Genomic DNA, 25,986 nt, shown 5'->3' with positions numbered 1-25,986 from the left:
CATATGTTAAAAACTTTATCGAAATACAGGACAGCAAAGAGAAATGCGCGCTTGTCATCATTTGGCTTCATCTGTAGTTCTTGTCCTCTTCTTAGTGACTTTAGCGTTAGTGAGAGTGAAGGTACCTTGTCATCATGTCTTCGTACAAATTGAGAAAAGTGAAACCAAGGCTTTCCCGTTGACTTAGTGAGCTGAAAATCGCATCGAGAAATACAGTTAGTATACGTCTACCAGTGCATTTGGCTTGTACAAAAAGTATTAATTTCCCTGTTCTAGTGCACGTCGATTTGGTCTCCAAAGCAGAGATAGTTAGGGGGTGAAGTAATAATGGGAGGCTTCCTGACCAAACAAAAGCTGACAACAAAGAAAATTATGAACAGTCGGGTGGGGCTCGGAGAAAGGAAAATGGGGGAAAGACAAAATCCAAGGTACAAGGCATTCTGTCAAAAGTGTAGACACAATACCTTTCTAGAAAAAAAAACGCAGTCTACATGGAGCAAAGATGAAACAGGAATCTATATAAGAATCAGTTTATTGATGTCAACAGTGAAGTAATTAAGAGTTAGAAAAGATGTATATGCAGGAGGAGGTGCTGTAGTTCGAAATTCAATTTGGTCCTTTTGTTTATGGCAAGATTTATTTACGCATAACTGCAGTCAAATATGTATATGCAGTAGAACTGCTGTAGTTCGAAATTCAATTTGGCCCTCTTGTTTATGGCAAGATTTATTTACGCATAACTGTAGACAAGCAGTGAAGCAGTGTAAAAGTTGATATATAACTTAAAAGGGGGAAGAAGAAATATGGTATAGAACGAATGACACTTCGGTGGATATAAAGGAAATAGTTAATAGTACATAATATGCTATACTTATAAGGGCGTGAACAGAATGTAACGCTCACGGCTCTGTAAAGAGACGACACACAACCCAACTGATGAACACAAAATAATTTTTTTCGCGTGCCAATGCAACCTTCCGTCCTTCTTCTGACTCATGGCCGTTGTTACGTCAGAAATCTTGCTGGTAGCAGTATAAATTTGCAGGAAAATTTGGCATCGTGTCGTCACAACAAAAGTATTCTGACCTAATAGCAGAAATATATATAGTAAGCACGTCGTGAAGTTGTCAGTAGGATGCCGTTTCTCGCATAACATCAAAATTGCAATCGGGCTTCCCACTTGAGGCAGACCTTTTCGCAATATTTTGGTAGTACTTTTAAATAGACAGCACTGTCGATTTTGCTCAGCGATCGAATGTATTGATCGTTGACGTGTGGGATTTATTTATTTTCTGTTCCAGATAATAAAGCTCGCTCATTTCTACTGCGACGACCACATGATATTGACCACTTTGAAGTTTCTTCGGTAAGAACATGTTTATTGTTATTCTTGTGTTATTTCAGTCTGATTACGTAATTCAAGTTCTAAATCTCCAAATAACGGGGCTGAGGGTTAAGACAGTCGCTTCTGCTAGTTTTGAACAGGCAGTTTAACATGTTAATTTAAAAGGCTGTGTTTTAAAAGCCAAAGCACCAAGTTGCCCTAGAGCAATTTCTTTTGATGTTACCAAATCGCCGCGCTATATTTTGTGATTCAAAGGCAGCTGTGCAATCCCTCTTCTCAGCTCGGCATCATGGCGCACATGAACAACTAATGGCAGACATATGATTATATGATTGCACTACCATTAAACGGTGAGCAGAGGCCACGGAATTGTGTTCCAGTGGCCACCTTGGTACTGCAACATTAATTGCAATAAATTGCCGACACAGTTGCTCGCGTGGCATATGGAAAACGTGAATGCACCTCGATCCCATTGTCCAGAACGAATGCGGCCTCGCCTATATTATCACACGAAGAAAATAAAATACATGAGTGTTCACCGTTAGCCGCCTATATGCCATAGATCCACGTATGAAACTACAACTTTCATTCAATTTTACTCAGCGAGAAAAGATGCGACTGTGCCGCCTGCGACTAGGAGTTTTCTCTGCGAATACCTTTTCATTCCAACCTGTAATCGCAGACATGGCCAAATGCAACATTGTGTGGTGTAGAAGAAACCATAAAATATCTCCTGTATGACTGCCTACAAACAAGATTACAGCTTTGCCCGCCCAACATCTTTAGGTTCCTTTAATGACAAGCCTTTTACGGAAGAGTTCTTGGGACAGCTGCTTCCTGTGTCTCTGATGTGGTGCGGCTATTCTTGAGATGCACCAGCCAATATCACCGCTTCTGATCTGAACAATGAACTCTTCATTGTGTGGGTACCCGTGTAAAGTGCGAACTTCTCTCCTCCTTCTTATCTTTTTGTCCCTCTCGACAATGCAGGGTAGTCAACCAGGCTCGGCTAGGTTAACCTGCCTGCGTTTCCCTTATGATTTTTTTTTCTCACTCATTAGACGTTGCGTCAGATTGCAACGCTTTCCGTTTGCCCAGTTCAATACACTGGGGATAAGCGCAGCTTGTAATTCTACGTCGCTGAAGGACTTTAAATCAGTCGACAAGCCATCATCGTCACCATGATGTCATCGCCATCATCATAACGTTATAGTCATCGTACCATCGATGTCGTCATAAACCCATCGTCGTCATCTCTATGCCGTTGTCATGGTCGAGCAGTCTCCTTGCCGTTGTCATCGCACGAAAAATTTCATGTGCACGGACGCGTCACACTATGTGCCACCATTTTGCAAAATCCCAAAGAAAGCTGGATAGCCAGCTTTCTGCAAAATCATTCGCACAACATTGATTACCACAGTGCGTCGGTTCACAAAAATTTTTGAAATATAATGGCTGAACACTTTCTCGCAAGGACGGTTTTGTCATCCTGAACAGCAATAACGCAGCATCATCATCAGCACTAGCAGCAGCAGCCTATTGTCATGTCTACTGCAGGACAAAGGCCTCTCCCTGCAATCTCCAATTAGCCGCGTCCTGCGCCATTCGATTCCAACTCGTGCCTGTGAATTTTCTAATGTCATCACTTTACCTAATTTTCTGCCGCCCTCGACTGCGCTTCCCTTCTCTTGGCTCCCATTCTGTAAATCTAATGGTCCACCGGTTATCCATCCTGCGCAATGCGTGGCCTGCCCAGCTCCATTTTTTTTTCTCTTGGTGTCAACTAGACTATCGGTTATCGCCGTTCGCCGGTTGTTCTCTGATCCGCACCACTCGCTTGCTGTCTCTTTATGTTACGCCTAACTTTTGTCGTTCCATCGCCCTTGCGTGGTCCTTAATCTGTTCTCGTGCTTCTTCGCTAAGCTCCAAGCTTCGGCCTTATATATTAGCACCTATAGAATGCAGTGATTGTGCAACGACAGTGGTAAGCTTCCACTCAGGAGTTGCCTGCCGTATATACTGTCCAACCCATGACACAGTCTACTTTAGGCCAAATTTGCACATACAACAATGAATACTTAGATGGGGCCTCTCTATTGTTTGTTTTACGCACAAAGTAATTAAGCTGGCTAAAGAAAATATTTAGAAGAACAACCGGCGGTGAACAATGTGTTTGGTACATTAAATGGCGTACAGGGGCGAGTATTCAAACTCACTCAATTACAAAATATGGCTTCACTTTTCTAGTCTATGCGCACTTTTTGTCGTGTAAGCAACATGTAAGCAACGTATGAGCCCACGATACGATACACATACCTGTTTCTGCACTTCACTTAGGCTTTCTGGATGGCCCGTTGCCACCCGCCTTGCCAGCCGCCTTGCCAGCCGCCTTGGCATCCGCCTTGCCAGACGCCTTGTCACCACCTTCTTCATCGCCATTGCCATCATCCGTATCTAAGCGTGTACATCGACAAGGTTAGTGCATAAAAGAAAAAAAAAAACATGGTTTATCCATCTTTCGCAGGAATTCGTCATAACATGAAAGTAAAAGGTGTATTCTAAGAAGCAGTGGCAGCTCCCTTGCAAATTCACAAATGCAGAAATATATACCCAGACATATCACAAATCTGCGCACTCTTTCATTACCTGCAATTTATCCCCAATCAACGACAGCAATAGCAACCACACCAGACATGGGCTGCTGCGCATCGTAAACAGCACCCCGGAGGCTACCAGGCATCATAGGTGTAACCGAGGCGGCGGTGAATGTGTATTTGGCGAAACTGCATCGTTATCGTTCCGGCGAGATGGCCCTCATGCCGTCGGAAACCCGTTAATTGTTCTTATGTGTAGAGCTGTCCCCCAGCCTGAAGCTCGGCTACTTGTAGGCGTTCGCATCTGGAAACAAGGGACCCACGGAGAATATGTGCGCGTTCACTGGGCGCCCTTTGTCTAACGACAGACGGCCTTGTTGAGTAGCATCCGCCGTAGAGAGTAGAGCTGCCACCGGATACCTGCTGGTAAATAAGTACGAACGCGCTCGGTTATTAAGAGACCTCAACGTTTAGAAAGTGGTGTTTGTCCCCTGCCACAAATACACTGTTCGAATGTCCTATATGCACCTGTTCAAAAGTGGGCCGCCACGGTAACACCGAGCGCTGACGGGGGTCAGGAATCACCTTCACGAAAGAGCCAGGAACGGGCGAGAAACGCCGTCACCCATGGACGCCAACCGAGTTAGATCGCGAAGCACTTCTAAGCACTACCATTTAGCTATCCCTACATATGTCCAGGTATCGGGCCATTTTTTTCTGCAGAATTACTCAGTGATATAACCAGTGGTACCTAAATATGTTCACTACAACAAACATACGTCTTCAGGAGCACAATTTATTTAATAAAGCAAACCATTCTGTGCCCACTTTCCTAACAAGTATATAGGTACAAAACACCAAAGTATCGCCATCTCGTGGATTTGCGTGATAATGATTGCGTGATGTATGTGCATGTTAGATATTTCTGCTGGAGCCTGGCATAAAACACTTTTGTGTTAAGTGTGCCTTCGCAGGGCTTACGCTGCCCACATCATTGTTGTACGCATTTAGTACGCATTTATTCGTACGCAACTCCATAACGTATTTTCTTACGACCCTGCAATCACGTTGGCGATGTTACGGCCATTGAGTAAAGAAACTAATTAATTCTGCGATTTGACATGCCAAATCCCAGATCTTATTATGAGGCACGCCGTAGTGGGGATCTCCGTAATAATGTATACTACCTGGGGTTCTTTAATGTGCCCCCGATGCACGGGACATGCGCGTTTTTGCATTTAGCCAAATCGAAATGCGGCCGCCACGGCCGGAATTCGATCCCGCGACCTCGTGCTTAGCAGCGCCACACTATAGCCGCTAAGCCACCGCGGCCGGTATAATTTAAGTTTGCCCCATTATTTGTTGACGATTTCTTTAAGACTATATATAGGAAATATAGGGCTATATGTAGGAAACAAGACACACATATGACACTAAAATGCAAGCCTTTCTTACAGATATTGTAATTCATGGTGTTGAGGCAGCTCGTAGACCTATTACGCTACAAGTGCGATTATTTAAGGCCTCCAATACAACCAGAATTGTAAATTATGGGGCATTATTACAAAAAAGTTTTTTTTATCTTTTTCGATTAGTTAACGGCATATAACTGTTTACAATACAATAAATAAACTTCTTATGCAAAAAAGTCACCTTTTCGCGGTGTAGTAACATTGCTACATCAGCTAACCGCCGTAGCTCTGTTTCTACCAGAATGCCCTTTGTTTGGGCAAACCAAATGGATTGTTTTACTCTACCAGTACCTAACAGCCAGCCACAGTCATCTGCATCCTTCTGACATCAATATCATGTCAATATCAATTATATCACTTTTATTTGCATTCTATGTATTTGCAACGCGGAGAGGGCTTCTTTCAGCGATCGGTGGACATTGGTTTATTGTAAACTTTGCATATAACTCACAAAGTTTAAACGATGTATATTACGCAGTTCACTGTGCTCAAGCGCTTTATATGGATAAGCAACAAAAATTCACAGCGCCGCCACTGCCGACGATCTTGAAACGGACATATCGAAATGATAAATAATAAACTTAAGTGTGCTATAATGCACACTTAAGTGTGCATTAATGCACACTTACGACACCTGCTCCTAAGTGCATAATATACTGTAACAAATTATAAAGAGTGATATAATGTTTTCAAACATTTCGTCAGCGAAAGCATATTCTTACGCTATACTACCAGTCATTTATGTATTCCCTGCTGGAAGGCACCTCACCATCGTTACCTACTTATGTCTCGTGCAAGAAAGAGAATGCCTCGCCATGTACACATTACTTCCTGCTTTTCTCGGTGACTCAAGGAATACAAAATTGTCCAGAAACTGTCAAAGATAATTGTCAGGCGAGACAGAGAAAAGGATGCATAGAAAGGCAGGGAGGTTAACCGCATGTAGTTCCGGTTGGCTACTGTGCACGGGTGGAAGGAGTAGGGGGATAAAAAAGAGAAAGAGAGTGGAAACGGTAAATAGAAATAGTCAATGATTGCCAATGTAAGCGAATAGCCGAACGCTTCTAGAAACATGTTTGCTTTCTTAACACAACGGTGATTTCGAAGGAGTAAACGTGTTGCATCGAGGATACTCAGGCAGAATTTGTTGTATCGTCTTGTATTTTCTGCAGTGAATACAGCCGTGAAGTGCCATATTTAGAGTTATACATATGGGCCGATTCATCCCATATGTATTGTCGCCAGCGTCGCGAGCGCTGGCATGTAAGGAGACTTCCGCGTTCCATTCCCGGTCGTTGGAGACACACGTTCGTCTATGAAACCTACGTGCTGTCAGACGAGAGCTGTAAGACATCTGAGTGTTCATCTGCGGCGTGAGAGACAGACAGAGATAGAGAGATGCGACCATAAGGAAAGATGGAAGCGGCGGCTACTGTTTCGCACATTGATGAAAACCGGAGCCGCATTGTTTGGGAAGGCGGGTGAAGAGGAAAGGTCGAAGGAGAACAGTAAAGGTAGACTGCTCTGCGCGATACGAATTCGTGTGGGAGCGCTCGGGAAGGACAGCCCTCCTTGTCTCCGGCTTCGTGAACCCTCTCCTCTTCCGCTCCCGCCCTAGGGGGGAAAAGCGGACGGGGGAAAAAGAGGCACGGTCTTTTTTTTTTTTTTCGATTGCTCCGTCTTGGCATATAAACTCTCAGACTCCCACAAAGCTTTCACGCAAAAGCAGATGCGCTTGAAAGACCCTAAGAAAAAAATTAAATTATGGGGTTTTACGTGCCAAAACCACTTTCTGATTATGCGGCACGCCGTAGTGGAGGGCTCCGGGAATTTTGACCACCTGGGGTTCTTTAACGTGCACCTAAATCTAAGTACACGGGTGTTTTCGCATTTCGCCCACATCGAAATGTGGCAGCCGTGGCCAGACCCTAAGGAAGCTGTTCGCTTTAAAACTAACCTGAAGATTCACGTCAATAGCAGTCTTTTAAATGAGTATTCCTAGTTCCAGCGCTATCTAAACATGCCCTATTTTACATCGTGTGTCTCCTGCATAGCTCTCCAACGAGGTCAGCAAGCATCGTGCCTCTCTACCATCGGGCTTCACACCATCAGCACGTTCAACCTCAGCTTTGTGGTGTTTAAAACAACCTCAAGTGCGTCTTACGGTTCCAGGGATAAGAAAGAAGACCGACCTGCCTACCTTGGCCTTGAAGCAAGCAGCTCTGGATTGTTTACACACTTTCTACTTTGACCGCGTCCACATATATACGGATGGCTCTTCCACCCAGACCAGCTCCACCGGGGCAGTGGTTATACCATCACGATCACTAAGCATCCGATACAAGATTTCTCCCTTGACAACATCGACCGGTTTGGAGCTTGTTGCCCTCCGAGGTGCCGTAGATTATATTAACAACCAACCGGCTAATCGGTGGGCAATATTCTGTGATTCAAAGGCGGCCTTACAATGTCTTCTGTCATCTCTTCGTCGCGGGTCCTGTGAACAACTCGTATCGGAGATACGAGAAATGCACCATCACATGATTGCGAAAGGGCACGACGTCGTGTTTCAGTGGCTGCCTGGCCATTGCGGTGTCTCCGGCAACGACGTCGCTGACGAAGCTGCTAAGAAAGCACATGAAGGAGCAACCCTTGTTTCTATACCTTTATCGCGGACTGACGCAGCCCAACACTTAGGCAAGCTAGCGCACCGTATGACATTGGAGAAGTGGCACACACCTGATTTCACTCAACATCGATTGCATTCCCTCGATCCATCTATGCAACTGCGGCTGTTACCAGGGCTTCCGCGTAATGAGGAAACAATGCTGTGCCGCTTACGCTTGGGCGTCGCATTCACGAATGCATATACGTTTTTAATTGGAATGGCTGATATCGCCGAGTGCAATGCCTGCGGTGTCGAAGAAACTATAGACCATCTACTGTGCTACTGCCCATCATTTGAAAATGAAAGACAAGAACTCTGCACAGCTCTCAACCAGTTAGATAGAAAACCGTTCACCTTGAACAAGATCTTGGGACCATGGCCTCGCATATCGCAGCTACAAAAGGTCACAAAAGTGCTGCTGCGATATTTGAAAGATACAGGATTGAGTCAGCGTCTGTGATCCGGACTGAGTGACTGAACGATATCCCCGGTGGACTTTCTCTTCTTTCTTTAATCTTTCCGTCCCCGTTTCCCTTTCCCCAGTGTAGGGTAGCCAACCGGGCGCAGTCCTGGTTAACCTCCCTACCTTTCATTTATCATTTGCTCTCTCTCTCTTTCTTCTGCATAGCATCATCGCTCTTTCATACTTCTAACAACTGTGTTGGACAACTCGCCAATAGCTAGCTTTCTTAGATGAATTTCACTGTCGTAAGGAGGCGACATAATATATGTGGATAGGAGGAACCTAAACACAAATCAATCATACAGAAGAGAACCGACAATCTGTAGTAAGAAAGGTATATTGAAAGTGCGGCCGAGAGGCTTTATATGAACTACTACTCGGTGTGAGCTTACTAATAGCCAAGCAAAAATGCCTAGACAGATGTATAGTGTCCGCGCACATCTTATAATGAAGGAGAGCTACATGACTGCTGCAGAAGCATGTGAGCAGTTCGTCAATGCGTAATCAGGCACAAGTGAGCTTGCGCTGGATTTGTAGCAACGCTATTCAATGACTGCTCGCATGCGGTCCACAGCACGCGTTTCTTGCACCGGCATTCGTTTGTAAAACTTCGAGGTGCTCGTTCTACGTTTGTGACGTTGTTCGTACGTGAGTAAAAGCTGCCAGTATGCTCACAGTAATTACTTCGAATCATTGGTTCTGTTCTCAGGAGGGGCACTCCGAACAAGCTTCTGCAGACAATTAAGGCCACTATGGTTTTCCACAGTTCGCTTATATAGCTCGACCCATACTCAGCTGGGCCCAAAACACTACTGAAAATTTTGTAGACGTTACTACTGTAGTGTTTTTTCCTAATAAATCTCAACTATACGCGCACGCTCCAACGAACGCCGTGAATGAAAACGCTGGATACTGACGCAACTGGATTGGTGCAACTGTACCGACGCGACCAGATGCCCTGCGCTCCCAGCGGCCGCCTTTGCAATTAATTTTTGTTGGGGGTCAGCACTGCTAAACCTGAAATAGGTTGGCTGTTTGTCCGTGACCGACTGTTCTGGAAAAGAACAAGTTAATCTAATATGGACGTTATGAAGCATTTCTGCACGGTTCATCGTTGCAAAGGAGCTGCAGCTGTACTCACCTTCCTTTCTGCCTTGTTTGGAGTCCAATACTGTCTTTGCTATGTCGCTTGCTGAACCACCCACTGAAACACGCAACGTAAAGCGGTTTGCTATTATTTTTCATACATCGAGTACACGAATATAATAGGTTAAAAACAATTATGCAGATTCAAGACACGTTTTCGTATCCATACGATGCGAAACTTTCGGGAAGCTTTCATTTACAAGCTATAAACTTTTTCAACTTCTGCAGCGCGCGCTGCCGCCCAGCGATAGCGTGCCACGCGGCTTATCAGCAAGACGCGGCAAACTCCCATTGCGCGACCCACGTGATCAACGCGACCGTGTATTACGCCGCTTTTTGGATAAGTGCGCTTTTCATCACTTCTCCGGGATCGGCTGTCTCTACTCTTCCTCAAAGTCGAAGATCGGCCCATCTTAATCGTCGAGATACCGAGCGAGCACACGCGCCAGTCAGCGAGAAAGAAGGCTTACAAGGCTTCGATTTAATAAAGAAATTCACTTCGGAAAACATGTGCTTGTTACAGTTTGGATATTTAGCTACCGCTCGTCGTTTCACTTCGTCATTCCGGGGAAAACAGAGCTGGCCATCAGCATATCTGTAGGGGTACTGCAGATGGAGCTATGTACAGGCCAATTCGTTATACGAGTGCTGCCTTGTGTGTGGGCTACTTAATAAAAAAAGCGAAGGAAGAAGACGAAGAAGCAGCAGCACTTAATATTATGCATTACACTAAGAACTACACTACACTACGAATGGTGTTGAGAAAGGTATTCAGAGAGAAGAACGCTACGCACATCTATTATACGAAGGCGAATCAGAAAGTATTTGCTCCCTATTTTTTTGCCAAATTACAGCTGCAAATGGGAAGTCAACACATCCATTCCCAGAGCTGCACTTTTCTTGGACAGGCCCGGCCTTATCTGTCGGTAGCTTTACGGCACGGCGCTGCTGTCAGTTGGCGTTTGTGCTTCACACGTGCACGGCGTACGAGCAACGAAGTGCGATTCGTTTTCTATGGAGCAAGGGACGAACGCCCATTTAAATCCACAGGAAAATGCAGCCCACGCATGGGGAAAGGTGTCTCGCTTTGAGAGGTCTGAGGTGGTGGTGCTGGGAGTTCCCAAAGGGCCGTGAAGGCTTGCATGACAATGAGCGTTCGGGGAGGCCACGTGCGTCGCTGACTGACGACAGGGACATCTCAAATTTAGTGTTGTGGCGGGACAAATGTCTTAACCGGTGTGGGCAATATGTGGAAAAATAGTATAAGGTACGTAGAATAGTACGTATGTTTATAATTGCTTGTATGTATCTTATTTTGGATAATAAAAAATAGGGGAAAAAAACTTTCTGATTCGCCCTTACTTCTGTCACAGTGGCACATACGCACTCGCAGGGTTTGGCCGGAAATCGGCACAAACGCAGTGGTCCGACGTTGGTGGTTGCGCCGTTAAATATTCACTCTAAGAAAAGTTTACACCCTTTGGGGTGTATATTTGCCACACAACAATAATCGTCATCTGTCTTGCCCGCATTTCCTTTCTTTAACGCTGCGAGCCCGGTACTTCCAAGTCACGAACGGCATGCGCGTTATCAGCATGACAGACCCTTCTCGACAGGAAAGTAACGAGCGCAGCGTTTTCAAGAAAAGAAATCCGGGCCAGACAGATGACGATTATTGTTGTGTGGCAAATATACATCTAAAAGAGTGTAAACGTTTTTAGAGTGTTATTTCATTAAACGCACAACGGAGGTGTCAATATATCCTGCAAGATACTGACAGGCGCACAAAACTGTGGTGGACTGGGCAAAGAAAGATTCGCCTTAAAGAATATCTTCGCCTCGGTTTAGTGGCAATAAAAGGTGCCCCCCATGATGTAGCTTGCGTCACAAGTAGTCACGCCACTAAGAACGTGCCACAGGTGGGATTGCCTGTCTATGCTTACATACCGCCTTTTCTTTCTCAGGCTGTTATTTCTAGCTTCAACAATGAAGTCATGTCGTTGCTTCCTGCCATCTGGTCAAGAAGCACTAAACAGACTTTTCTAGTTCACAACAAGCTTCTACACGGAAAACTGTGTCGATCTAACCTCAATTCTACTTTTATATAAGTACTACGCTAATGTTGTCTCGTTGTTTGAATAACGCTTGTTGTTTGTTTAAGTAACCCTAGTTCCCTCTTACCCAATGCCTTCCTGAATGCCAGTAAGGTATTCCTAAATGAGTAATGCTACGCGAGCTCATAACACCCTTTAAGTTGACGACGTTTGCAAAAATCTGAGTACACCTAAGTGCTCCTTGTGAGTTGTGAATGCGAAAGCATTAATGCCCCATTGAACGCCACTGAGGGGTCGTTCGAGTTTTGCGCTGCGAGTAATGTACCACAGCTGCACGTGTTTCCCGAGCCAGCAAGCATCAGCAGCCTGCGGTGCCAACCCCGCATGCCACCGGCGTCTTGCGCGACGAGACGCCGAGGCAGCGGCCACCAAGGCCGGCAGGGGCGCGCAGCAGTTAAGCCCAGTGGAGGTGAGAGAGAGCGAGAGAGAGAGAGGGATACTAACAGCGCACCGGCTTCCGAGAGCGAGACGGCAGCACCCGCACGTACGCATCACGCGACACGCCAGGTCTACGACAACCCGTCCCGCCCCACAGCATTGCGTCGCCGTACCTGCTCCGTCAAGGCACGCTGGTGACGCGGCGTCGCGGCGATGCCCTCTCCCCTCACGCAACACCGCTTCGCCCGCTCTGCTCCATCGAAGCGCGCTCGCGATATGCCATCGCAGCCAGCGGGAATTTGGGTTCCATTTCGCTGCTACAGACGCCGGCTTTTTCGCTCACTGGGCCATTTGATGATTTCGCATCAATAAAGATTTAGTTCGTAGTGGTATTTCTTATGTGCTTTACTTATTTTAGGCTTGTCGCACTTATCACAATCATTTTTCATGCATTGTACAATAGCGGTACAACTGTGAGCCAGATCAGAGACCTCACGACTGTTCTTACACAAATAAACTTTGATTAGTTTATAGTTATTTTCTTTATGTCGTTGGTACTAGTAGTCGTGGTAATGGTAGTCGTAGTAGCAGCAGCCTCAACAGCAGTAGTAGTACTAATATTTATTGTTATTAGTAGTAGTAGTAGCGCAGCGTTATTTTCACCAACGAGTCCTCAGCGCTGAGTATTGACCTGTCACTCTAATTACGAGCAGTAAATAGAAGGCTTCTTTTTATCGACCGGGCTGGAGACCACAGCTGCGCTTCTACTCCAGTTCTAAATTTCTGTATGAGAGTAGGGGGGACTGCACGCGACCTCGGTCCCCATCACGAATGTCCTACAAGACAGTAGCCATGGTAGATTCAGCATTTTAAAATGTTCCTGTAAGAGGGCAACCATCTTTGTGCAAGGAACATGTGCAGTACACTTTAGGTGCACACGTCTTCAATGTTCACTGAAGGAGTGAGAGAAGGCGTGCACCTACATAGTATTTTGCTCGCTGAGAACCACGAGCTGCTGCAGCAGGACTGGTTAAGATAGTCGTACAGTCGTCAGGCATTATAGAAAAATTTTCGCCCGCGAGAACGCAGAAGTTACACTTACGTGCAGACATCGCCTCAGGTGCGGCAAAGGAAAGCATTTCGAGTCCACCTCCTCCATGCCCTGTAAATGTCCACATATAGCGAAGCTACTTTTATTGCTTCCCGGACCAAAGTGTAATGAACTTGCAACAACGGTCAAAATATTCGCCGGCACCCTTCTTTTCACTAAAAAATTGGGTACATGTTCCACGTGGGTACATATGATAGTCGATACCTAACAGCGAAGTGCTGTAACAGAACTGAAACGTTGGGGTGTATGTGCTTTGTGCGTGCGCGCATGTGTGTGGTGAAACGCATCTTAGCAAGAAAAGTTTTGAAGTCGCAGCCGGTTTGTTTAGGTCGACTGGTCTTGTTGACAGCGCACTTTCGCTCTGTGTGCGCGTCCATCGTAGCATTTCTGTGCCTCGGTACGTGGCTCGCTAAAATATATTTTTCACGAAACACTAAGTCAGCAATAGCTTGGCGCAAATATATTTCGATACTGTAGTCCAATTATGTTATCTTCAGTCAATTCTTCGCAAGGAAGATGATAAATTATAGGCATCTCGGCATTGTTGAGTTCACATTTTCAGAATCGGGTTGATGTATTCCCAACAACAGTGAGTCTTTTTCACTGAAGAATGCGGTTGGGCAAGGTAATTGTGCGGGTACATAACTGACAAGAAAGCAGACCAATACGCAGCAGGACCAATACCAGAGGCGTCGCCATAGAGGCATGGAGCAGCTCTTTCTTATCCTCGTCATTTATCTTCTGTTCCACATGTGTGGCTTCACGTTACAGTAAAAAAAAAAGCTTTCAAACACTACTGCTTCGTTTTTTTTTTTTTCACGGGCGAGATTCTTGACATTCCGGTTTATGTTTTCGTCCAAGAGCGAAGTGAGGCTTTACACATAACTATCGTATAGAGAAATTCTACCTCTACAACGTGGCTAAAATGTATTCAGTTTGTCAATGTTGCTTACCTCGTCTTCTAGGTGCCTTGTCAATTTCGAAGCTCTGCTACGGTAGAACGTCATCGTTTTCGTAGTTGCACCAATTGGTAGACATTTCCGGGGCAGATAGATGTTACGCGGCAATTTAAGCATTAATGTCCATGTATGTGTTGACTGCCGTCGATGTAAGGTCAGGGCACTCAAAAGAAAGCGCACAAATGGAGTCCGCGCAATCGCGCAACAAGGGTACGCGGCGTTTATTAGTTTAAAAGCGTTATTATAATTGCCTTGATCAAGCAAGGATTTGCTTGCCTTGGGAAATCGCTACCTTGCATAATTGTTTTGGGTGAGGAGAGGGAATGGGCTGATATATATAGGTGTACTGACATGATATTTTCGACTATTAATTATTTTGCTGTAAGTGAAGGTCATAGGCTTCTAAGCCCTATAAAATATAGTGACAAGCCTCATGGTGCCGTTAATGACTTAATATAATAGCTTTTCTACCGCCATTTTCGATTTCCCATACTAGGAAAATACTGTGTCCCCAGCGTGTGGCCAAGCGCGAGCAGGACAATGCGAAGTTTTCACACTCGGATCGGCTCGCTCGGTCGCTTCGTACGCTGCTACTCGTTGTGGGGGCGATGTAGCAGCGTAGCGGATGACCGAGCCAGCCGGAGTGAGTGTGACAACGTCACATTGTCTTGCTCTATACATACTGTGTCCTGACGTCACGACACAGTATCTTAAACCCGGTCTGGGCATACCATGTTATGCATGATAGAGAAAACGATGAGTGCAAACACTGTGGGGCGAGAGGGACCCTCGATCACATAATCTGGGAATGCGCTAGCTCACCAGGGGCTAAAGCAAATATAAATTGTAGAGAGGCCTGGGAAGCCCTGCTGCGGAGCGAGGACCCTACTCCACAGCAACATGCCATCCGCCTGGCGGAAGAAGCCGCGAAGAGTCAAGACCTCTTTGCTTGCTTCTAATCGCGGAGGTTCCGGCCCCCGTCCCCAAGGCCTGTGTGCCGGGGACGGGGAGTAGGGGCCTCCTTATCCGGCGGTACAATAAAGTTGCTATCATCATCATCATCATCCTCCTGGAAATTAAACCGAAACTCGACGTAGAAAAACTATTATGTTAATTTGTAAAAGCTGCTCTAATGTATCTCACTACTTTTTCTAGGGTTTAGAAGTCAAGGACTTTTATTAAACGCAAGAAATGAACAGTTGAAACTATCATGTCATTGCCCTTATAAACGACCCGGTATTGCTATTTTTGCTCTTGTTCCTCACTGCTAGTCTCATTTTGTTTTTTTTTTGTTTTTTGTTTTTTGTTTTTTTGCCTTCTGCGTAGTTGCTATAGCATCCATGTGCAGCAGTACTAGTGAGCAACACAATACACATTTTATTTCTTTGATTTCATTACGAAAGCGAGTCATAAAGTGACTGATTTACTACGTTATCGGTCGCGCGATCGGTTACAATAAAGTTACTAAGAGGCTGAACACATGACTGCTTCTAAATAGCTTTCCAACGAATGAAATCAACGCACGTTTACATGCACCCTTCTAGAAGAACACCGGCACGCCCGCCACAAAGAGACCCAAAAATACGACTGCGCTGCACACCGGGTTAGGCAATAACCCTGCAAGCTGTAAGATTTTGCTGTCACAATGTTGCAGCTGTCGCAAGTTGCAACACAATTTGCTCTCGTGTAAGAAAGGCGCAGTTGCACTCACCGTAAGACCCATAGCCGCCAGAATGCAGCGTGCCTTCAGGCCCTGAAAACATATATGAAGTGCATGTTTCCCAAATACATGGCTTACAAGGTGGTCTCATTTAAATGCTTGTGTGCATAAAAACATTAAACACACATGACAGTGATAAAGCTGATCCAGTTCAGTGCCGTCGCTGTCCTGTCAGTATATTAACTTCATTTCCGCTTGTGCCACAACACGCGATATACCATCATCACATAGATGCCATTGGGCGAGGATTAAATCTCAGTCCCAAAGCACGGGCGTTGTCAGGTGCCAGTATAATGACAATAAAGCGTTTTAGCGCTAACATTCAGGTTCTTTTTATTACAGTAATACAATAAGGAAATTCTTTAACGAAGACCTAATCATTCCTTACATGTAATGCGGTAGTCCTCTGAATTGCAGCTGCTCCCTTTATTTTAGAGGGTGAAACGCTTTACTGTTCGGCAAGGTAATATTTCATACAGTAAGCCAGCATGGTTACAACTCTGCAATATAACTCGAGCCTCATACTTGAGTTCCTGACATATGTGGCTTGAAGTTATCATGTCAAAATGTCAAAGGGAACGCTGCATGCAGTCACTGCAAGCTGTTTTACTCTGCGACCACCCTAAGCCAACCAGTCAAATGTATTCTTTACTGCTCCCGCTTATATGTATATTGTGGTGTTTGTCTGCATTTTGGTTAATAGCTCTGGATACAAATTTCATTGTGTTTATAAAGAGCGGCCATATGATGCTCACACGCCTTACACCGTCATTTCGAGAGAGTTCTGCTTGCCATTAATATCATATACGCAGTAAACAAACAAGCTGTTTCTGCAGCGTAGAAACCAGCGTTCTTATTTTCACCCTCTATGTGTAACCTATAGCAAAAGATAGTACATAACTATTAGTATTTCACTCTGCTAACTCATTACGTTATAAGTCCATAACCTGTTTCTTTTATATCCCTAGTTTTCTTCGACCTCACTGTGATTTGTCCGCCCATTCATATGAATGCGGGCGAGTAATGAATTAGCTCCTGAAATGTTCTCTATGACATTTCCTCATACGTCACGCTAATCAGTACGCGCCGAAGGACTCATGTACTTCAGGCACCTGGATGTTGCATAAATTTATGATTCTGTCAGTCATGAACGACAGCAACTAAATGTGATTTAAAATAGGTGTAAATGATGTATCCTATACCTGCAACAACGGTATTTTCACGTGTGAAAAAAACATGCTTGCATGTATTTAGGGTGTTTCTTTCAGCTGAATGTGTAGTATTAAGGTGCCTTTTCTATTTTTCCACATCTAGATTTTATGGTGTAGATACATCGTTGTTCGGTTATCATTGTCCACTTCAGTTATCCCGGCGTCTAAGGAAATGGGCTTGTAAGAACCTTTTCGGACCCCGCACGGCCATTAATTGCTGCTTCCATCGGCTCACATTCAATAGCTGCATTCATGCGACTATACATATCACCCTTCTTATCTATACTGAAAACACTTCAAGCATGCGCTCTCACCACTAGGTCTACCATAAAGAGAAGCGCCAATCGGCGCGTCAAACATTAGCAACTGGTCGCATCAGTAATGGATCAGCTGTAGCTCGCACACTACAAACACAGGGGCACCGTCTTCTCGACGCCGGTATAAGACAATAAGGCACTCAGCCTCGCAAGCAACCAGAGTCTGCACTTACCGGTTGCCGTTCCACCCGGCGGCGACGCCACACTTTCCAGCGGCTGCGACGGTGCACTTGCTAAATAACAAACATTTATTAAATGCACAAATTGCTATATGTATATATGTTTACCTCACAATGTTTTACCTAACGTTTGCCAAGCCAGAAGGAAGCTAGAAGTGAGTGGCACAGCCCGAACAGTATCGTTAACTGCCCTGCTCAGCTAGCACCTCGCTCTGCTTTGGCGGTAAGCATAAGTGAACAGGTGTCTATCAATCATGTACTATTGGTCTGGATACTATACTACTATTGGTCGTGGCATTCACGAACTCCTATTCATTCCGCATCGGAATGGCCGACAGCCCTACTTGCGACACCTACGGCTGCGAGGAGACGATTGAGCACCTCCTTTGTGACTGTCCCCGTTACAAAGTGCCAAGAAAAGTGCTCGTGACCGCGCTCGAAAAACTGGACAATCGCCCTTTACAGAGGAAAAAGCTCTAGGACACTGGTCCAGACGGGCTTCGGCACTCAAGGCCTTAAGGGCTTTGCTGAAGTTTTTAAGGACATGCGAATTGTGCGACCGCCTTTGAATGTTGTAGCGCGTAGTTTCGCGTTACTGTGTGAATTTTCCGGTTTCCATTTTTTTCTCTTCTTCTTTTTCCTTTTATTCCCTTTACCCCTTTCCCCAGCACAGGGTAGCCAGCCGGTACTTACACTGGCTAACCTCCCTGTCTTTCCTCCCCTTTGTCTCCCCTCCTCCTTCGTGTGAGTCCTGTCTCATAGCAACAAGTTCCCCATAAAAGTAAGAATGTCCCAATTTCTCCCGTTTTTCCCTAGTTTCAGCTAGTGTTTGAAACCCGGAGTTAGAGTGCGTCGCGTTCCGTACAAACCCACACTTCCCAGTCCTTTCCACACAGCAGCTAACGCAAGGGAGAAACTGTGCGAGAATTAGAGATGTTTAGTTTGTCCATAACCTTCTTAACGTTTGCGGTCTACTGGTTCACCAAAGCCGTGCAGAGCAGTATCAAACCTAGTAGCGTCATCTTGTAGCGTTTTGTCCAACTATATTTAAATGCTCACGCATTTAAAAGCCACAAGAAACGGCTTGACAAGGTCTACGGTACTTTTCACTTGGTCCCCGCAGACGAGCATGGACATAATTTCTAGCAACAAATACTGCCTAATTATTGTTACTTTCATTTTGTTGGCCTATTCTTCCTTTTTCACTTGTTATACTAACGCCCGGCTGTAACGAGCGCACCCTGCGCAACCATGCGCGATAATCGTCAAAAGTGGGCTCCACTGTACGTATGAGATGGAAATGCCCCATGACGAAAAGTTTGGAGAAATTTGGAACTGAAGTGTAGTGGCCAGTGGCGGCAGACGCTGACAGGGTAGGTTTCGCCTCATTCATGCCATCATTCATGCCATCATTCAAGCTTGGGCATGAACTTCGTCACGGGGAGTTTCTGTCTGACGTCACAGCAGGACCGCCTTTTCATTACTTTCGGCGCGCTCGGTTTCGATAGTGCTTGGATCGAACAGGGAAATTTGATTGTGAATATCTCCAATTAGATGTTATTTTCATGATTTTTAAAACCATGGAGAGGCGCTTTAATGTCATCGCCTCGAAATCCTTTTACGCAAGTTTCCGTGACAAAAGACAACGGATAGAACCATGGCTAACATTCAAGAAACTTCGGATACATGCAGACGCGTCTTGCGCTGAGCGATAGCGTTTAACAGTTATTAGCTGGTTGAGAAGCGGTAAACCGATAAAGACAAACATGTACACGTGTCAATATACATATATATATATATATATATATATATATATATATATATATATATATATATATATATATATATATATATATATATATACGCTCATACCATACGACTAATAAAAATCGGGCCCCTCGGTTTCGTTTCTTCCCAGTCATTATATATACAGGGTGTTTTATTATCATGCACCACAATTTTAAAATATGCAAATGCGACGTAGCTGTACAGAACTAAGGTAATGTTGCCTGCCGTCGCTTGGGGACACTCAGATTATTTCTTGCCTTCCGCCAAATTACATAGTTAGTCTTAATTAATCACTCAGTTTCTCAAATATTACAATTCGATAAAAAATGTAATTGAGAAAATTGTAGAGCAACACGAAAAACTCCTGATACAGCATTCTCTTGCTCAATATGTGCTACATAAAAGTGTTTTTCCGACGGTGAAAGGACCCCACGAATGCACGTGAAGTGCCTCGAGTGGCCAGTCGCGCGGTAATTTTGCGTGTATTCGCGGGCCTATTTCACCCTCGAAAAAACACTTTTATGTGCACCAGCTAACGCATTTTGTACGTGAAAAAACTGTACTTACACTTTCCAGATTTATCCTTGCCCACTTTTTTCGAGGGACGGTGGTCTGCGGTATGGTGCGCTGAAATATATATTATCAAATGGAGCAATAGCCTGTTTACTAAACACTACAGGTAAACAAATGAAGTAATTGTTGTGATAAACAAAGTTATGTCCTAGTCGAAACATTATGCCGAAAAGATATATTGACGACCAATTTGGAATTAAAGTAGCAACATTCAATGGATATCGAAAAGCTCCTTAAATAGCATCTAGCAATCATTACAATTCTCTCCACGCTAATTTGTAAATTTATTTGCTGTTTGCCTCACTTCATTTGTGCTGGCGAACTACAGTCTCTGCTCAATAATTAACAAAAAATCCTCACTGTTCTAACATCGGCGTGCTTACGCAGTGCGACCTTCGCTGCATGTTTGTGCTGTATAACACACGCTACTATTGATGTGAGCAGACATCTCGTGAACACGACTGCATGACCTTCTTTCTTAACTTTCTGTCAGTCTACTGTGGCGGGTTTCAGGCGCACGACTGCAAAATGAAAAAAAAACAAAACAAATGTGAGCCTTCTGTCTTGTTCCTATATTGAGTCAACATAAAAAGTCATGTTCCCGTAGTCTTGCTGCGTGCTTCTCTTCACTTTTGTTATTGTCATGGCCAGTAGGCGTATTTTTTTACATGAGCTAATCACGTTTTCAACAAATTCTAACATCATCTCTTCAAAATTAAGGGGAAATGAGGGGAATTAGGGTAATTTTTCTTCACCTGCGAGGCTTTTCTTTCACGGAACCCGTGCGAGTTTCCTTTGTAGCAATCGCTACGATTGGGTGGATGTCTCATTTGCCCTTCATTAATTACTTCTCTCCACTTTGCGGGCTTCCGCAGAACTTGCGCATATCTTCAAAATAATACCCTGCCTTAATTTCTTGCATTGCATGGTATGTGAGCCATTTTGGTGGTTGCAGTGTCCCAAGAAACAGTACTGTTTAAAAGCTTTTAATGTTAGTGCGAAAGCATTATTATGCCCCATTATGCGAAAATCCGACGGCGGCATCGGCGGCGTGACCAAGCCATGGTACCGAAAATGGCCAATGGCGCAAAGAGCAAGAACACGTCAGAATTGTTCGTATTGACGTGAAAGTTCGCAGGGAGGTTGCTGTAAACAAAGTGAATCAATTGCTTTGAAGAGAAAATTTGCTAAATTGCTGTCTGTGTGCGAGTGGCACCCGGGCCTCCGTGGGTGCGGGACGAGCGCGCTTCCCAGGTGCCACGGCGGCTGCCCGGTTCTGGCTCACTAAAGGTGTGCCTGCTGCGCAACAACGATGCAAGAACAAGATGGCTCTCGAGAGCGATTCCACCTCTACACCTCACATCTTCTGACTGGCGCCGCTCTTGGTTACGCCGTGACAATATGCCAGATGCACAGCCTTCCCTTCTGGCTCTTTTTGCTCATGGAAAGGTTACACATTGTGGAACCGCTACTTCATACCATTACGCCTCGTGTGTAATAATGAAGGGGTATTAACGGTGTTAATGGGGTTCTAATGTTCATGAATACCGCTATTCTAATTCAAAACTGAGATATGGCAGTGCACACCACGCGTTTAGATAAATATTTCGAGCTATAGTTGAGTTCATCTTGGTTGATCTCAATTCCAGAGAGAGCAAACAAAACTGAAAGCGATGAACACAAACAACAGACGAACCCCGAACTTCCCAATAGCGTTTGTTTCAAAGCACGCACTGTTTTGTACGCAGCGCGTATCAGGCACACAAATCGCACATCTGTACGCGAGTATGCTGCAAAATTCAATTACCCTCACGTGACTGCAAGTTCATCGATCCTAATGTCGTATCTACCTCCTGAACGCATCTCCTAATTTTAGTGTTCGATGTATTTTGGTGTGCTGTGTAAACTGGTACTTTGAACTAAATTCTGACGCATTTCGGCGCCCGTCTGTTATCCAAGTTCCTTCGTCATCGTTATTTGCGTTGTTAAAACGCTGTAACCAAGTTTAACCCAAAAACGTCCTATATATAATGATCTTGTCACGAAGCAAAGCAAAGTGTGGTAACAGAATTGCAAATTTAAGAACAACCGGGGCTGCGCAAATATTTGGCGATCTTGTCAAGCCGTCATTAGAACCATCCGATATGACTACAATGCTAAATATCTATGTATGATATAGCTGTACTCACCCGATTGATGACGCTGACGTGCGCTCTTTGACAATTTGTAGTTTTTATGTCCTTTCCCTGAAGAAAAAGTTTGTGTTGATAAGGTCCATCGTCATGAAGAATGCCAACAGAGAAATGCTGGCTCGAAAGTTTTTTTTTTTCTTTTTTTTTTTTTGTGGATCAAGGTATTTCATAGGATGCAAGGTCAAAAATACCTCGAAGAGGTTCGTCTCAAGCGCAAAGCTAAAAGCAAGAAGACCGTGACGTGTGATCAGCCAATTGTTGTTGTACGTTATGAAATGCGTGTCGCTTTCGATGTGTGGCACGGCTACAAACAGAGTAACACCTTAAATTTACTTGAGCAGCCTTTTTATCCAACCTGCTTTTCTCTTTCTTTCTGGGGGGTTGTGTGCACGTGCCCTGTAAACTGTCGTCTTTCATTTTTTTTTTATTTATTTATTTGCATGCGCGTGACCATATGAAACTTCATTACGCTTGTCAAGGTTTACGAATCATCACACCCAAATGCAGGCACTCACGGATGCTTTCTCTAGCCGGACCGCCATCTTCTAGAATAAATCGACGGAAACAGCATTTATTCAAGCGTGTGAGGAATAAGTTTTTGATTATGTACGCGTTCAATAACGGTTAATTTCCCAGGATGTTTTTGAACAACTTCATATCTCTACGAAGGGGCTTGTGGAGGTCGAGAATCCCGTACATTTGAAGCCACAGGCATGTTTCATCATATCGCCCATACATGATTCCAGTGTCGCATGAGGGTTATGTTTCGAGGCTTGCCCGAACGAAGTTACCTCTGCAGACGGAAATAACGTTCGCCCACTTTTGTAAGCAGTGCGCACTACACTTTCTGTGATTCATGTATGATCTTATATGTCACCGTTTTACTTTGGCTTGATACTACGCACACCCACGCTTAATTTTAAAGCCGTGTGCTTCATTAAGTATAACTTCGATTATGCCTTTCAATGTAGTACAAGGGACCTTCCGAAAGTAAATTTCGTCATTTTTTTAAAGAGGAGAGGCTACACCAGGTGAAACAAACAATCGCCATAAGAATCCACGGCCGTTGCTGGCGCAACGACGGAAGGAGCGTCAGCGGAGGAAGAATGACGCATGCGCAGAGCGCCGAAGAAGAGAGAGTAGCAGTAGGCCGGCGGCGCCCGAAATTGTTCCAGTACAAATCACGATGGCAGACAGACGTGTGCTGACAACGTAGTCGCCAATGGAAGTGCGTGCTGTTATCCGGTATGAGTGGCCACATGCGTTTCGTGTTTTCGCCATCTACGGACGCGCGCAGATCGTGTATGGTAAAGAGGTCATGTCTCAGGCCTTGCAACGCTGGGTGCTGAGTTTTATCAGAGTGTTTTCTCCGAACTGATTGCATGCTACGACAAATGTCTCAATGTCGGAGGAGACTGTGTGGAAAAATAGTACAAGGTGTATAGTTCATGATGCCGTGGTGTATTTTATTTCTTTTTGGCAAGCTTCCATGTGAAAATAAATGACGAGACTTACTTTCGGAACGTTCGTCCCTCGTATAAACGCTAGAAATGTAATTTTATGAATTTTATTGTAACCTTTCATGCAGCAAAATTAGGTGTGATACTTTTCAAGTACAACAGTTTTCATAACTAAAGACACCCCCACCTACGAGTTGCATCATGTAAAACGATCCACATATCGCAATTGCGTGACGTCGTCCTCAATTAATTCAAGGTTTCCGATTACAGAAGGGAAACTCACGGCCGTGAGCGTGTTGAACACAGTCAGTAGGACATATTTGAAAGAGAAGCACAGCACTGTTCCAAGCACAACTAGTTCCTACGTGAAGCGCATCACTGCAAGTTTCCGCAAAAGTGCGTGCGGAGATTCGAGCACCTTCTCCGCTTTTGCATCACATTTCTTGGCTTTGAGATGTGTTCATGGAGACCGGGAAACATTCGGTCGTGGAATCGCAACGTCAACCAGCGTCGATAATTTCCGCGAGGAAACAATATGTCTCGGTTTATAGGAATGACGTTTAAAAATATAGATGGTCGTCCTCAACATGACATTCACACACTTCGGACTTATCTGTAAGGCCTCCTTCCTTTCGGCGTAGCCCGTTTCCATACTTAAAGCTCTCTGTCGTCGCCTCGGGGTGAAAAAGTAGTGAGCACCAGCATCACAAAACATCTGGCCGCTGGAGCAGCCGTGAGCAAAGCAGGAGCGCATAAGAATCTTCTTCATGTTATGAGACTGCGAAACGCTTCTGCGCGAAATTTTTCACCTGGAAAAACCACCACACGACACAAACAACATGACGACAGTATACCGACACACGAAGTAGCACCGCCAAAACGAAGGCAGAAGCGAAACCGGAAGCGGCAGAAGTGACTAAAAATGCGATTTCAACGCTGCTAGTCCGCACGACCACCACTTCGGCTACCTCCCGATTTGTAGTAGTAGTAGTAGTAGTAGTAGTAAGAGTAGTAGTAGTAGTAGTAGCAGTAGTAGTAGTATATAGTAGTAGTAGTAGTAGAAGTAGTAGCAGTAGTAGTTATTGTAGTAATAATAGTAAACTATATTTAGATAAAAGAAGAAACTGTGCCATAAACTGGAGCCCCTCATTCCAGTAGCCTGCTGGTCGCCTGCAAAAATTCAGAGTCAATGTAGACAGCCAAGAAACTGTGTGCAAAACGGAAGCACATTTTCGTACCTATTGAACTGGTAGACACCTATGATACTTATTTATCCAATTCACAATTCGCAGAAATAGTACTACTGGGCATTTTCTGGGCATTAGCCGTATATACGCCCTAACTTTTCGTAACGATTCCCTAAATCGGCCCTATAACCCGTTGCTTCTACCGTGTCCACTATAGCCCGATTGCGACAGCATCGCTCACGGCGTAGGCGAAGAAAACCGGAGGGGAGAGCTAGTGTTCTGTGGTACAAGATTACAGGTCCCCTGCTGCGTGCAGTGAACGATCATTTGGCTCGCAAATTCACGGCAGCCTTATCTACAGATCGGGACTGTTTACTGATTGGGAATCACGTTCACGTAAGTGCACGTCTGTGCACTTATTACGAGTGCTAATGGTGGAATAGTGAAAGCGATAGTGCTAACCTGCCGAGAAATTCTTGCTCATCACAATAATTGCCGGCAGAAAAAGCAGAACACACAGGTACCGTAAAGTATACTCACTTAATCTTTTAGCGAGCGCCCCTTCGTTGCATACAAGGGCGATGAGGACAATGATTGGGGCGACTGTAGAAACTCTCATCTTCTTCTTCTCTTGCGAGCTAAGGCTATCTTAGTTTAAATTCATTGTGTTTGCCAGTCGTCTTGTCAGATGGGGTTAGCGCAAGGAGCTGCGAGCACAGCTACCGAGAAAATCTGGTTAGCAGCAACAGGTCAACAGAATTGCTTCTTAAAGCGCGATAGGAATATTGCTATTGTTCGAACTCCCTTCGTTCGTAGCTGATCGGCCGTATGTTCTGCATGCTCCGAATAGAATAAATGGAGAACGCAAACAATAGCGTGATGGATATTGTGGAAACTGCGACTGAACATTAGAATGCTGAAAAGTGTTTCAGCAAAGAATACAAGTGTTTCATGCATTGCCTGTTGCAAGAGGAAAACAGCCCCAGACGTTTGCAAAGTGCTATTCTGGATGAATGTATCGAAAATTGTCCTGATCGGCCGTGCCGCAAGCCCTTAACTTCGCTTCGGTTCCGCAGTTGCAACGTGTGCCCTAGCGTAATAAAAAAAAG

General features: G+C 44.8%; 1 protein-coding gene and 1 long non-coding RNA gene across 3 annotated transcripts in view; one reads left to right on the top strand and one right to left on the bottom strand.

Moving 5' to 3' along the window:
* Window positions 1-3,769, top strand: part of LOC129385288 (uncharacterized) — a 482,098-nt gene extending 478,329 nt beyond the window's left edge. For both annotated transcript variants that reach the window (XR_008612866.1, XR_008612865.1), the window contains exons 3-4: window positions 1,302-1,366; window positions 3,683-3,769. This is a non-coding gene — a long non-coding RNA (uncharacterized lncRNA). The remainder of the gene's footprint in view (window positions 1-1,301; window positions 1,367-3,682) is intronic.
* LOC129385287 (uncharacterized) lies at window positions 1-25,986 on the bottom strand. The gene is made up of 9 exons (XM_055071822.2): window positions 25,418-25,986; window positions 22,228-22,284; window positions 20,033-20,092; window positions 17,672-17,731; window positions 15,962-16,003; window positions 13,283-13,342; window positions 9,684-9,746; window positions 3,662-3,799; window positions 1-191 (listed from the first exon to the last, which is right to left on the bottom strand). The coding sequence occupies exons 1-8, from the start codon at window positions 25,494-25,496 to the stop codon at window positions 3,675-3,677; spliced, it is 546 nt and encodes a 181-aa protein (XP_054927797.1). The 5' UTR covers window positions 25,497-25,986; the 3' UTR covers window positions 1-191; window positions 3,662-3,674.

The sequence above is a fragment of the Dermacentor andersoni genome, chromosome 7, assembly GCF_023375885.2.
Source record: "Dermacentor andersoni chromosome 7, qqDerAnde1_hic_scaffold, whole genome shotgun sequence".
In the NCBI taxonomy this organism is placed as follows: Eukaryota; Metazoa; Arthropoda; class Arachnida; order Ixodida; family Ixodidae; genus Dermacentor; species Dermacentor andersoni.
Note: the sequence above shows the minus strand (reverse complement) of the source record. Positions and strands in the feature narration are given on the sequence as shown.

Bases quoted from the DNA above. Each gene is read 5' to 3' on its own strand.
- LOC129385287 (XM_055071822.2), bottom strand. From the start codon at position 25,496: ATGAGAGTTTCTACAGTCGCCCCAATCATTGTCCTCATCGCCCTTGTA. The intron at 17,732-20,032 runs GTAAGTACAGTT...TTTGTTATTTAG, and splicing joins CAAGGATAAATCTGGAAAGT to CAAGTGCACCGTCGCAGCCG. The intron at 13,343-15,961 runs GTGAGTGCAACT...GGACATTTACAG, and splicing joins TGGCGGCTATGGGTCTTACG to GGCATGGAGGAGGTGGACTC.